Source organism: Eumetopias jubatus, unplaced genomic scaffold, assembly GCF_037043125.1.
Source record: "Eumetopias jubatus isolate StellerSeaLion01/CBP00866 unplaced genomic scaffold, mEumJub1_p1.0 scaffold_7, whole genome shotgun sequence".
NCBI classification, from domain to species: Eukaryota; Metazoa; Chordata; class Mammalia; order Carnivora; family Otariidae; genus Eumetopias; species Eumetopias jubatus.
Window position 1 is genome coordinate 140298376 of NW_028274813.1, and position 14135 is coordinate 140312510.

At 37.9% G+C, this 14135-nt stretch overlaps 1 protein-coding gene across 1 annotated transcript; it reads left to right on the top strand.

Annotated features, from left to right (window-relative positions):
* The first annotated feature begins 12348 nt into the window (after window positions 1-12348).
* MKRN3 (makorin ring finger protein 3) lies at window positions 12349-13892 on the top strand. Its single transcript, XM_028122815.2, is given in 2 exon segments — window positions 12349-13810; window positions 13813-13892. Coding segments are annotated over 2 exon segments (1542 nt in total).
* Window positions 13893-14135: the final 243 nt, after the last annotated feature.

Consider the following 14135-nt stretch of genomic DNA (forward strand, 5'->3'; position numbering starts at 1 on the left):
ACAAATACCATATGATTTCCCTCACATGTGGAATTTAAGAAACAAAACAGGTGAATATAAGGGAAGGGAAAAAAAGACGAGAGAGGGAAGAAAACCATAAGAGACTTTTAATGATAGAAAACAAACTGGGGGTTGATGGAGGAGGTTGGTGGGGGATGCGCTAAATGGGTGGTGAGTATTAAAGAGGGCACTTGTGATGAGAACTGGGTGTTATATGTAAGTGATGAATCACTAAATTCTACACCTGAAACCAATTTAACACATATGTTAACTAACTAGAATTTAAGCAAAAACTTGAAAAGAGAAAAAAAAACTGTCAATGTTTACTGTATACATTTGTTATGACCCCTGCATTCCAGACACATTATATAACCAACATAAGTATGTACACATCAAATTAAAATGTATCATTAGAAGTGTTCATAAATCTTTTTTGTAATCATAAGAAAACTGAAAAAAATCCAAACATCCAACAACAGTAGTTTGAATTATTTTAAAATGTGATGTATCAGTACAATGGAATGCTATACAACAGTGAAAAGTGACAGAAGCTCTTGCTCTCTTCCTCTGTTGTGTGGGGACACAGCAAAAATGTCGCTGTCTATACAAATGCCTCACCAGAAACTGAATCAGCTGCACACTGATCTTGGACTCCTCAGCCTCTAGAACTGTGCGAAAATAAATGTCTGTTGGTTAAGCAACTTGTCTAGGGTATTTTATGAGGGCAGCATGAGAAGAATCATACATATTTTGGTCTTTAGAAGAAGATGCTACTGTAACAATTAAAATTGTGGAAGTGGATTTGTAAATGGGTAGAGGCTGGAAGCATTTTTAGGTACATGCTAAAAATACAGATGCTAAAGGCAATTCTGGTGAGATCTCAGATGAGGAGCATGGTATTGGAAACTGAAAGAAAGGCAATCCTTGTAATAAAGCAGAAAGTGATTTGACTGAACTGTGTTCTAGTGTTTTATGGAAGGTAGGACTTGAAAGCAATGAAATTGGATTTTTTAGCTGAGGATATTTGTAAGCACAGTTTTGAAAGAGTGACTCGGTTCCTCCTGAATACTTATCAAAAAATGCAAAGGGAGAGAGATGATTTGAAGAGGGAATTATTACACAGAAAGAAACCAGAATTTGAAGATTTGGAAATTTTTCGGCATATTCAAATTGCAAAAACTGAGAAAGCTTTGCTCTGAAGAGAACATAGAGTGTAGCAGAACAACCATTTGGCAGAGATTATCACGAGTGCAACTCATTTACATAATCTGACATCTCAGCAGAAGTCTAGAATAGAGTTGGGATTACAAAAGGAGAGACACTGCCACCATGAACATAAGGAAACAGAAAAAGCAGGATGGAATGAAGGAAGGCTGTTAGACTTCTTGGATTATACAAGATGGGACCGTAGAGCTATTTGCTTGTGAATGTGCTTTATCCTTAAAGCAAGGGGAGGAATGATCGTTAAGGCAATTCAGAGATCATTAGGGATACTGCCTCAGTTGCATTAGGCCCAATGGCTGGCATACCCCAGGGGTGGGACCCCAATCAGCAGAACCCTGTGGACAGGACCTTTGCAGAGAACTGAAGGGGCAGGACCTCAGCAAAGCAGGAGAGGTGATGCTGCCACCCCAGTGGCACTTGGGCAATTGTGGGCAAATCTGAAGGGGTAGTCTGGCAGGATGGAGACTAGAGGAAGAGTTACAGTTCAAGCCCCAAACAAGTTTGCCAGCAAGATTCCTTCTTGCTTGATGGAGATCTGAATCAAACCAAAGCAGATTATTCTGGAGCCTTAAGATCTAATGGAGTTTATCCAAAGGACACAAAAGTGCTGATTTGAAGGGGCACACACACCACAATGCTTATAGCAACACTATCAACAATAGCCAAATTATGCAAAGAGCCTAAATGTCCATTGACCGATGAGTGGATAAAGATGTGGTATACACACACACATAATGGAATATTATTCAGCCATCAAAAAGAATAAAATCTTGTCATTTGCAACAACGTGGATGGAATTAGAGTGTCTTATGCTAAAAGAAATAAGTCAGTCAGAGAAAGATAAATATCATATGATTTTACTCAAATGTGTAATTTAAGAAACAAAACATATGAACATAGGGGAAGGCAAGGAAAAATGTGATAAGACAAAAACAGAGAGGGAGGCAAACATAAGAGACTCTATAGTAAAGGGAAAAAACTGAGGGCTGCTGGAGAGGAAGTGGGTGGGGGATGGGCTAAATGGGTGACAGGTATTATGGAGGGCACTTGCTAGGATGAGCACTGGGTGAAACCAATGCTACACTTTATGTTAACTAACTTTAATTTAAATAAAATAAAAACATAAAGATCTAATGGTATTTTCATTACTAGATTCTAGACCTGCTTGGGACACACAATCTCTTTCTTCCTTCTGATTTCTCCCTTTTCAAATGGGAATATTTATTTTATGCCTGTCCTGACTGTATTTTGGAGGCACATAACATTTTTGTTTTCATAGGTTCACAGCTAGAGTGGAAATTTACCTCAATGTCTCACCCATACCTGATTTAGATTATATTCATATGAGACTGGACTTTGTTGATGCTAGAATGAGACCTCTGGAGCTGTTGGGATGGAATGAAAGTATTCTGTATGCAGTAAGAATCTGACTTTGGGGGACTAAGGGTAGAATGCTACAGACTGAATTGTGTCTCCCCAAAATTCATATGCTGAATACACATAACACACATAATAGCACAGCTCCACCTTGTATGTACTTACCACCCCTGCCTATGAAAATCTCATATAGCATACACGCTTGTATTTAAAGCCAGAAAGTGAGATTTCTGTTATTATTTCTTGGGTAAATGTTAGTTTTCTTCTAAAAACCTTAGTGTTTTATTTATTTATTTATTTATTTATTTATAAGATATTTATTTATTCATGAAAGACAGAGAGAGAGAGAGAGAGAGAGAGAGAGAGAGAGGCAGAGGGAGAAGCAGACTCCCAAGAAGCAGGGAGCCCAACTCAGGACTCGATCCCAGGACCCTGGGATCATGACCTTAGCCAAAGGCAGACGCTTAACCATCTGAGCCTCCCAGGCACCCAAACCTCAGTGTTTTAAATTCCCAGTCTAAATTTCTCTTGAGGTAACATTTTATATATGTTATGAGATAGAGATCATGTTTCTATTTCTTTTTTAAGTTAGTTATCAGATTGACTCAACATCATTTATTGAGAAAACTATCTTTAATATTCTGAAGTGCCATAGTTGTTATGAATCAAATACCCTTGTGTGGGGGTCTATTTCTGAACTCTCTATTCAATTTTCTATGATTGCACCAATATCCACTGTGTTAATTACAGTAGCCTTGAAATACATTTTGATATCTGGTAGAAGTAATTCTTCCAACTTTGTCTCCCTCCTTCAAGGTTACCTGATTATATTTGGTTATTAGCATTTGCATATGCATTTCAGATTGACCCTTTCAAGTTATACACAAACACACACAAGCATTTTGACTGAGTTTCTAACTAATCCATAGATCAAATTTCTAAATATTAACCTTCTTAAAATATTGACTCTCCCGTTCCTTTATCATGGAATATCTCTCTGTTTAGGACTTCCTAAATTTCTCTCAATCATAGTTTGATTTCTATGTACATATCTTTGGATTTATTCCTAGAATATTTAAAATATCCCCATTCTCTTTTAATTTTATGAATTCTTAAATTTCATTTACTACTGTTCATTATAGAAATGTAAAGATATACTTGATTTTTGTATACTGACATTTTATCCAGTGGCTTTGCTACCTTCATTAATTTGAATAGTTCAACTGTATTCTAAATTTTATACTGTCCTGTTAATAACTCATTTCCAATTAAAATACATTTTATTTCTGTACTTGCCTCATTATATTAGCTAGGACCTGAGTAAATATATAAATAAATAATATAAATATAAATAAATATAAATGCTGGTTGATGGCATTGTGGCCTTGTTCTTGGTTTTAGAGGAAAAGCCTTGTACATTTAAACACTAAATATGACATTTATCTACTCAAATAAATTACTTTCTATTCTTAGTGTCCTAAGAATTTTATCATAAATTATATTGTTTTTAACAGAAAAATATGGACTTGGGGGAGTTTATTTTATTTTTCTCCTTTAATGTACTAATGCAGTTATTTGCACTAACCGATTTTTAAATCATTCTTAGAAACATCTTTATTACAGATGTTCTTAAATATTTCTGTGCATTACAGAATGGATATAAGTTTCATTCACTGATATAATACTGTTCTAAATGCAGTTTGCATTTAGCATTCCTTGAAACATATTTACTGCAAGTGTTCTCAAACATTTCTCTACATGCTTTTCAGACTTGGTGTCACTTACATTTACTAATACAACAGGGTTCTAAACGCAGCATGCCAATTGTGTTGTTAGAAATGTCTTAATTACAACAGCTCTTAGCACTAATCTACATGCATTACAGAATGAGCATAAGTTCCATGCAGTAATATAACGCTGTTCTCAAAGCAGCTTACATGCAGCATTTTAGAAACATCTTGATTACAGCTGTTCTTGAAAAGTTCTCTCCATGCTTTACAGAACAGCAGTGCATTTCTTTCACTGATATAACACTATTTTAAATGCAGCCTGCAGTTCGTGTTCTGAGAAACATCTGCATGTGTACGCCAATCAGCTCTTTTTTTTTATTGAGATACACTTAACATATACCATTACATTAATTTCCAGCGAATAACATACTGCTTCAATATTTGTTTATGTTGCAAAACGATCACCATGATAAGTCTAGTTAGCATCCATCAACATACATAGTTATGATATTTTTTCTTATTATGAGAACTTTTAAGATATACTCTCTCATCAACTTTTAGAATCTACTCTCTTATCAACTTTCAAATATACAATACAATATTGCAATATTATTAACTATGACCACCACATTGTATATTACATCCCCAGAACTTATTTATTTTATAACTGGGAGCTTGTACCTTTGACCACCTTCACCCACTTTGCCCACTGCCCACCCCCTGCCTCTAGCAACCACCAACCTGCTCTCTGTATCTACGAACTTTTGAAAATTGACTTTCAAATATAGCTATCTTGAATCATAAGAATTAACCCTTCTTTGCTGTTATATATTATGGTTTTATAGATCATTGGACTTCATTTTTAATTTTCTATTAATTTGAATCAAAGTTTATGAGCAACAGGGGTCTGTAATGTTTCTTCTTACATATTTAATTGGATTTATTGTGAATATATCTGGGCCTGGAGTTTTCTAAGAGGGCTTTTAATTACATGACTTTACTTTTATAAGCTGTGTTTTCTAGGAAGTTTACCATTTCAACTACATTGTCATACTTAATGATCGAAAGTTGTTCATGATATCTTTTTATAATCTCCTTAAGGTATATATGAACAGTAAGAATATCACTGTTTTTCATTCTTGATATTGGTTAGTTGAGTAATTCCCCCACTTTTTTTTTTGTTTTTGTTTTCAGTGAAGCACACCAGAGGTTTAGCCACATTAATTTTTTTTTTTTTTAGATTTTATTTATTTGACAGAGAGAGAGAGCAAAAGCAGGGGGAGCGGCAGGCAGAGGGAGTGGGAGAAACAGACTCTGATGAACAGGGAGCCTGATGCGGGTCTTGATCCCAAAACCCTGGAATTATGACTGACCCAAAGGTAGAGGCTTAACTGACTGAGTCGCCCAGGTGCCCCCACATTACTAATCCTATTAAAGAATCAACTTCTGGTTATTGTTGTTATATGTTTGTTTTATTAATTTCTGTTCTCATTTTTGTTATTTTCTTCATCTATATTTTTTTCGTTAAATTTGCTATCATTTTATTGCAATTACCCAAAGAGAGTGATCGTATCAGAAATAACCAGACTTGTTCATTTTCCAGTATATTCCTTTTAAGGTATACAATTCCCTCTAAGGAGCATTGATTTCCATGAAGCAAAAACAAATTTTTACATAGGCACCTTCATAGTAATCAAATCATAGTATGTTCTGATTTACTTTGTGATTTTTTTCTTTGAATTTTGGGTTATTTGGAAATATAATTATTAATATCTCAGTATAGAAATGATTTTCTAGTTATATTTTATTATTGATTTCTGGTTCAAATTTATTCTGGAGTCAGGAAATATATTCTGAATTATTTCAATCCTTTAAAATAATTGAGGCATCCTTTAGACCCAGTATGTTGTTAATTGTCATAAATGCCTGGTGTGTAATTTTCACAGGCTAAATTTGATGGATATAGTGTGTTTGTAAACATCTATTTGGTCAGTATATTAACTGTGTATCAAAATCTCTAAAACCTTGCAAGTTTTTCCCCTTTCAGCTTATTAATCAATCACATCCCTGCTCCCTAGTGGCCAGAAATATTAATGTGCTTTCTTATGTGGTATGTGGGAGACAAATGACACTGTCTGGTCAGTTAGTTATGATTGTTCACAATTCTCTTTAAAACTGCTTAAATGTTTTGGAGGAGGAGAGGAACAGAGTAAAAAACATGGGAAACAATGAGTATTTTTTATTTTTATATTTTAAAAAATAAAAAGCACTCCTCCAAGAAGCCAAAAGTTAGATGAATTCTGTCGTTTTATCCCTATGCCACAGTTTGTAGGTCTGAGTGTATATCCACAGCATAGTGATTATGTCCTCTTCCTAAAATGGATGGAGGCAATAGGACTCCAACATTACTATGTCATGTTCTCCCCCCATCTCTTTTTGTTGCCTTTTTAAAAATTATTTTGAAACTTCTGGAAATGAAGCCTCTTCTCTCCTTATTGATGTATTTAAGGCTATAAATTTTGCCTCTAAGCATAGTTTTAAGTGCATCCTAAATATTTTAGTGTGCCATAATTTCATTATTGTTCAAGAGAAAATATTTTCTAATTTTCTTTGTGATTTCTTTCATAAGTCATGGGTTATTTAAGTTATGTAATGTTCTGTCTTGGGTTTGGTCCCTCAAACACTTAACCACATTAGCTATTTCCTAAGTACTTCAAGAACTTACTACATGTATTTGTCCCGTTCCTATTATTGTTATAGTTGGAAAGATTAGCCTTATATAAGCTAATCTGGCTAGAAATTGAAGTTTAAGTATGTTTTAGATCTGTAAAATAGATCAATATGAAAATAACAAAATTCTGTTACCCATGCTAAAGTATGCACATACCTGAATTCTTGGTACTTGTATAAAGCATCCAAAAATTTCTTGAAATTTTCAGTGTTTGATTATGATATAGATAATTCAGTGTGATTTTATCATCATAGCAATTTTATGATAGCATAATTGAGTTGCTTGAGGAGCATTTACACCTTTTTTAATATCAGTATTGAAATATGGAATTAAAAAGGCATTTTTGATTAACTTTCTTGTTATCCATTTCTTCATTCATGATGACTAGACATGGATTTCTCAAAACAGCCCACCCAGTCCCAGGATGAGCTAACAGAATCCTGTTCTACTCAGAATCCCATGACAATTATAAGTGATGAGGAGAAAAAAATATTGCACAAAGGTACCTAAAACTGAACTTTCAAAAAATATTTTTTTCTTAAATTTCACCTACTTTTAAAGCTTGACTTTTTTTCAGTTTATTGAAGTATAATTGATATAAAAAATACTGCACATAATTATTGTATAAAATTTGGTGATGCCTCTGTAAATTTCAAAATAAAAGTCAGTTTGCCGGGCACCTGGGTGGTTCAGATGGTTAAGCATCTGCCTTCAGCTCAGGTCATGATCCCAGAGTCCTGGGATCGGGTACCACATGGGGCTCCCTGCTCCTTGGGAGCCTGCTTCTCCCTCTGCCCCTCTCTCTCTCTCTCTGTCTGTCTGTCATGAATAAATAAATAAAATCTTTAAAAAATAAATAAAAAATAAAAATAAAAGTCAGTTTGCCTATCAGTATGAGAAAATAAGTATTCATTCACTAACATCTCATGTGCCCAAACTTCAAGGATCCTATAGACATACTACTGCTGTATCCAGATAGCAGAAAACATATTGACATGGTTAGAGACTTTAACTGCAGGATTCTTTAATTTTTTAAAAATTTAAAATCAATTAATTAACATATAATGTGTTATTAGTTTCAGAGGTAGAGTTCAGTAATTCATCAGTTGCATATAACACCCAGTGCTCATTCCAAGTGCCCTCCTTAGCACCCATGATCCAGTTATCCCATCCCCCCACCTACCTCCCCTTCTGCAACCATCAGTTTATTTCCTAGAGTTAAGACTCTCTTATGACTTGTCTCCCTCTCTGATTTCTTTGATTTTAAAGTCAAAAGACATTTATGGAGATCTCAAAGACTGTCCCTTGTAACAGGTACTGCTCCAATCATTTTATAAGAATTATCTCCTTTAATACAACAAACCTGTGAGCTAATCGCTTAGATTATTATTGCTGTTATTGTCACTTGCCAAATGAGGTAAAAAAAAAAAAAAAAGGTGAATTATTTGCCAAAGATGAATCCCTCAGAAAGTTGTGTATTCCAGATTTGAACCCTTGATGCCTGATTCTAGACCCTTGTTTTAATTCCCATCTCCACAGTAGTACCTAAACGTTGGACCTGAAGCAGGTGTGTTTGCTGAAGGAAATTAATTTGAGACAATTATGTGTCTTTTAAACATGGACATATCCGGTACATGGGGCTGAGCCCAGCAGGCCTGAGCTACTTGGAATAAAAGTATGTGGGGCCTCATGAATTTTTTCTATCCATCCCTACAGTCCATTTCTGAACAAGTCTCCTGTGTCAGGGGCTTTTGTTATGCTGCTTAGACTGTGCCTCAGCCCTGCAGTGCCAGAAACCACCTCCCCCCTTGTCATTCTGTGACCCAAGTGCTTAGTGCAGCCTGCTCAAGTGGAGCCATTGTTTTCATTCATTCCACTTGGACATCCAAATCCTGACCAGTGAGGAGCTCCTGCACTGTCCTGAAGACTGCTGTGTGCTCAGGTCCCAGTCCTGAGTTCTTGAGTGGGTTTTTGAAAAAAACAGCACTTAGCTGAGCCAAATACTAGAGACATGATCAGATGTGTATTCTCAGAGACTGTATGAAAACAGCAGTGCTTAAAAATTAAAAAATAAATAAATAAATAAAAATTAAAAGGAAAAAAAAAACAGGACATTTCTAATAGCATATATGAAATACTTTCACTATAAAACTGGAAGGTACAGTTCACTACGAGGTGGTAGGACATGAACAGAATTAGGAGCCACACAGGTGGGGGGCTGAAATCAGCTGCCCCATGCCAGCTGCATAGGCTTGGACAGGTTAGAAAATCTCTGTTCCCTCCTGGGTGAGGAGATGGTATGGTCAAATACTACTTACAACTTCACTGTCCAAGATAGTAGCTACTAGCCCTATACAGCTATTTAAATTAAATTTAAAATTAAATTCAGTCCCTCAGTCATTCTAGCCACATTTCAAGTACTCAAGAGCCACATGGGGCTTGGGGCGCCTGGCTGGCTCTGTCAGTTCAGCAGCAGACTCTTGATTTAGCTCAGGTCATGATCCCAGGGTCATGAGATTGAGCCCCGCAGTGAAGCCTGCTTAAGATTCTTTTTCATCCTCTCTCTCTGCCCTTCCCCCCATCTCTGGTGTGCTCCCCCTCTCTCTGGGAAAAAAAAAAAGAAAAAGAAAACAAAAAAGAACCACATGGGGCTAATAGCTATCAAACTAGAATACTGGACTGAACATGCACAAAATCATCACAGAACATTCTACTGGACAGGGCTGGCCTATAAAAAGTGGATCGAATATAAATTAAACACAGTGCTGGGAACATATTACCATTTAATAAATAATAGTTGGATATTCAAGATTCTTATGTTTGTGAATCTGTAAAAAGCCTGATATATAAATCCACTCTTTATGCTCTAAGTTTTTTTTTTTTTTCCTATGAAAATCTTTGGGGCTGTCAAAGGAATATCCATCAACCAATGCATTTAGGAGAGGAAAGAGAATGCAAGTTAGGCTTGGGGAGAACTGGCATCCCCAATACAAAACTCAGTAACCATACAAAAGAAAAAAATTCAAAATCACCATGATTTACTACATTCATGGTGGAAAACAGCAATATTCTCATAATTATCAAATAAGAAAAAGTTTACCTTTCGAAAATATTGATCTTAGCTTCTACTGCATGAGCAGAGGATCCCCTGATTTCTTTAAATCTTCCTAAATAAAACATGATTTTAATTTCTACAACTTTAGTTTGATTTCTGTGGTCATTAACTTTTTATTTTATAAATGTTATGAATTTTAAATGTTTAAGTGTCATTTAATTGAAATGGAAATACAACTGTTTGGCATATTGTACTTCTATGCAATGTCCTTGCTAAGTGTGCTTATTAAATCTAATGGGTTATCAATAATTTTTTTCTAAATTTTTGGCTGTTTCCTATTAATAATTCTTTTATAATTATAACATCTTTTATTTCTTTGTTTGCCTTATGGTACTGGCTAGGACTGAAAACAATACAGAACTTTTTGCTTATTGATTTCAGATAGAAAGCTTTAAAATATTTTATTTAGGGAATTATTTTTAATTACAGATTTAATTTATGTAACAGTCCAGTATTTGTTTCTTTTTTCTGCTCCTGCTATTTTTAATAATAGTTGTGGCTCTAGAAATAAGACCATTTTGTATAAATGTTCACACTTAATGGCTAAACCTTGTTTCTGATAGCCTCTCATGATTTTTCATGTCTGTTATTAATGTAGTGATACCACTTTTCAAATTTCTGATATTATTTGAGGCTTCTTCATTTTTTCTTAATAAATTTAGCCAGAAATTTAGGTCTCAATAATCCGTTTAAAGATTACACTTGATTCATTACCCTTACTTCATGTTTTTTTTTGTTTTTATTAGTTGCTTCAGTCTGATTTCTGTGCTACTATTCAAACTTTCTCCCATTTTAAAAATTAGGTTATAAAGTCCAAGAAACTCGTTTTGGCAAACAAAATCCAGTAATACATAAAATGATAAAAGATCATAACACAGAAAGATTTATTCCTGGGGGGGGAAATGGCAAATTAAATATTTGAAAATCTATCAGTGCAAGTAATCACATAAAGAGGATAAAGGGGAAAATAAAAAAAAAAAGATCATTTCTCAATGCAGAAAACGACATGATAAAATTCATTATACATCCATGATAAGTACTCTTAGCAAAGGAGGCATTTTTTTTTTACTCATCTACTGAAATATATTTGCAAAACAACAAAGAGCTCACAGAGGAAATTAAAAAGCACCACTTGTGAGCAGAATGATAGAGGACACATTATGAAAGGCTTGCCTGTCACAATACTGGTCAAACCTCCATGAAAGACAGGGAACAAAGGGCCACCATGAGTTAAGCGAGCAAGAGAAAATAAAGACCAGGGTCACACAGGGGACAGTAGCTTATTATGCTGCATCAGGATTGTATGAGATCGGCAGCTTCTGCACAGTGGGGAGAATTGGAAATCACGATAAACTAAGACATCTGAAAGCGCTAAAGTGGCCTCATATCAAAAGCACTCGCTACTAAAGCCTTGACTGCAAAGATCATTTCCCAAGTAAGCTTGCAAGAATTTCCAGAATAAAGACCAAAAGAAATCATGTCTTGTCAACAAAAAGCTTTCTACAGTGACAGCCATAAGGCTAGGAAGCAACACACACACACACACACACACATACACACACACACACACAGACACAAGACCCGTGTAGACATAAAATGGAGTGAACAGGAAAAAAAAAAATATATATATATATATATATATAATATTCATGAATGAGATGTTCCAGCATAAGCGGTGACGTGGGGGGGAGGATTATGATTTTTAAAACAGACATATATGAAAAAGCAATAAAATACAATGTGTCTGAGTGAACACTGGAAGAGATTAAATTAAAACCTCAAAGAGCTGTGATTACGTCCTCCAGAGAAGCGCGCGAGCGAGAGGCATTGGGATCGGCCAGCTGGCGTGCAGAGGAGCTGGGCAGAGGCCGGGGAAGGGGCGGGGCAGCCCCGACTGACGAGAACAAAGGAGGATACGGAATCACCGAACGCGCTGTACGGACCGTACAGAATGAATAGAGGACTGACGTTGCCCCCACAGGAAGTGTCCGCCGCGCCTGCCAGAGAGGAAGTAGGAACCCATAGTCACAGGAAGAGAGCAGGGGAGAAGGAAAAGAGATGCACACTTCATAGATAAGACACCCCGGTGCCAGCTCCGGCTCTCTGGGCCTCAAGCCGAAAGGAAGAGACACCGGAGAAGTTCCGGTACCATTTGGGGAGACGAAGCTGCCATGGAAGAGCCTGCAGCTCCCACTGAAGCCTCTGAGACACCTGGGGCATCCCCGGGTGCCGAGGCAGCGGGGGAGGGTGCAACTGGGCCTTCCCTCCGCACGCGCCCGGTCTTCCGGCAATTTGCAGCTGCAGGTCCGGCCCCCCTCCGCACGTCACGTCTGAGGCCTGCCCAGGCTACAGGGGGAGGGGCTGGGCCCAGTCGCCTGCAGGGCCGGAGTGGTGGCAGCTGGACGAAGCAAGTCACCTGCAGGTATTATCTGCATGGGCTTTGCAAGGAGGGGGAGAACTGTCGTTACTCTCATGACCTCTCAGGCCGGCAGTTGGCCAGGGAGGGCCATGGTTTACCGCCTTGGGCCTCCGCAGACCAAGGCCCTAGCACGGCTGCGCATACTGAGACCCTGCCTCAGGAAGTGGCGGAAGCCCCCCTTGCTGCGTCCTCTTGCTCCTTTCCTGTGATTGGCTTGGCTGCTGAAAGGGGTTTCTTTGAAGCTGAGAGAGACACTGCAGGCCTTGAAGCTGCTGGAGGAGCAGGTGCAGAAGGCTGGGAGAATGCCATTGAGTTTGTTCCTGGGCAACCTTACCGGGGCCGCATTTTCCCTTTTGTTCCCAGGGCTCCTCTACAGAGCTCGGTGACTGAGAGGGAACAGATTGCAGCGGGAAGGGGGCAGCAGCTTTGCCGGGATGCTGCCATGGGGCAGTGCTTTCGTGGGGAGAGCTGCATGTATCTCCATGGAGAGATATGCGATATGTGTGGGCTTCAGGTCTTGCACCCTGTGGATGCTGTGCAGAGGGCAGACCATATAAAGGCTTGCATTGAAGCACACGAGGAGGATATGGAACTCTCGTTTGCAGTGCAGCGAAGTATGGACAAAGTGTGTGGCATCTGCATGGAGGTTGTCTATGAGAAAGCCAACCCCAGTGACTGCCGCTTTGGCATCCTCTCCAACTGCAACCACACCTACTGTCTTAAGTGTATCCGCAGGTGGAGGACTGACAAACAGTTTGGCAACAGGATCGTCAAGTCCTGTCCACAGTGCAGGGTCACCTCCAACTTTGTCATTCCCAGTGAGTTCTGGGTGGAGGAGGAGGAAGAGAAGCAGAAACTTATCCAGCAGTACAAGGAGGCAATGAGCAACAAGACTTGCAGGTATTTTGCTGAAGGCAGGGGTTTCTGCCCATTTGGAGAGAACTGTTTTTACAAGCATGCAGACCCTGAGGGCCCGGGAGAGGATCCTCAGAGGCAGGGTGCTGGGGAATCCGGTGCTCACTGCAGTCAACTTTTGGAGCCTACTCAGGTGGGAGAGGGTGAGCTGCCCTTTAAAAGCAGTAAAAAAGAGCTTGTCATGCTTCGGCTGGCCAATCTGTTGTTTAAGTGTTTTCTTTCACTGGCAAATGATGAGCTTTCTTTCTCAGAGGACCAGTGGGACTTGCTTCATTATGAGCGGGAAAATTTTTTTCAGTTTGATCTGTGGCATTATGCTGTGGCATGTGGTCTGTTGTGCTAAGGCTCTGCCATCTGCTGTTGCTTGTTTTCTGTTTATAGACACATCTATCATTCACAGAGGCTATTGAAGCCATTTTTATAAAGCATCCATCTCTGTTTTCTTGTCCATCCCCATTTCAAGGTTATGGTGCTTTACTGTGGTGAACTGTAACAAAAAGTCCTTAAAGTTATTGTTTGATGAAATGAATATTAATGTAGTTTATGGTTTATTTTGTCATCTCTGTTTTCAACAGGATTGACTCAGTTCTAGTCTAGTGTTTACAGAATTTCCACACTCATTTT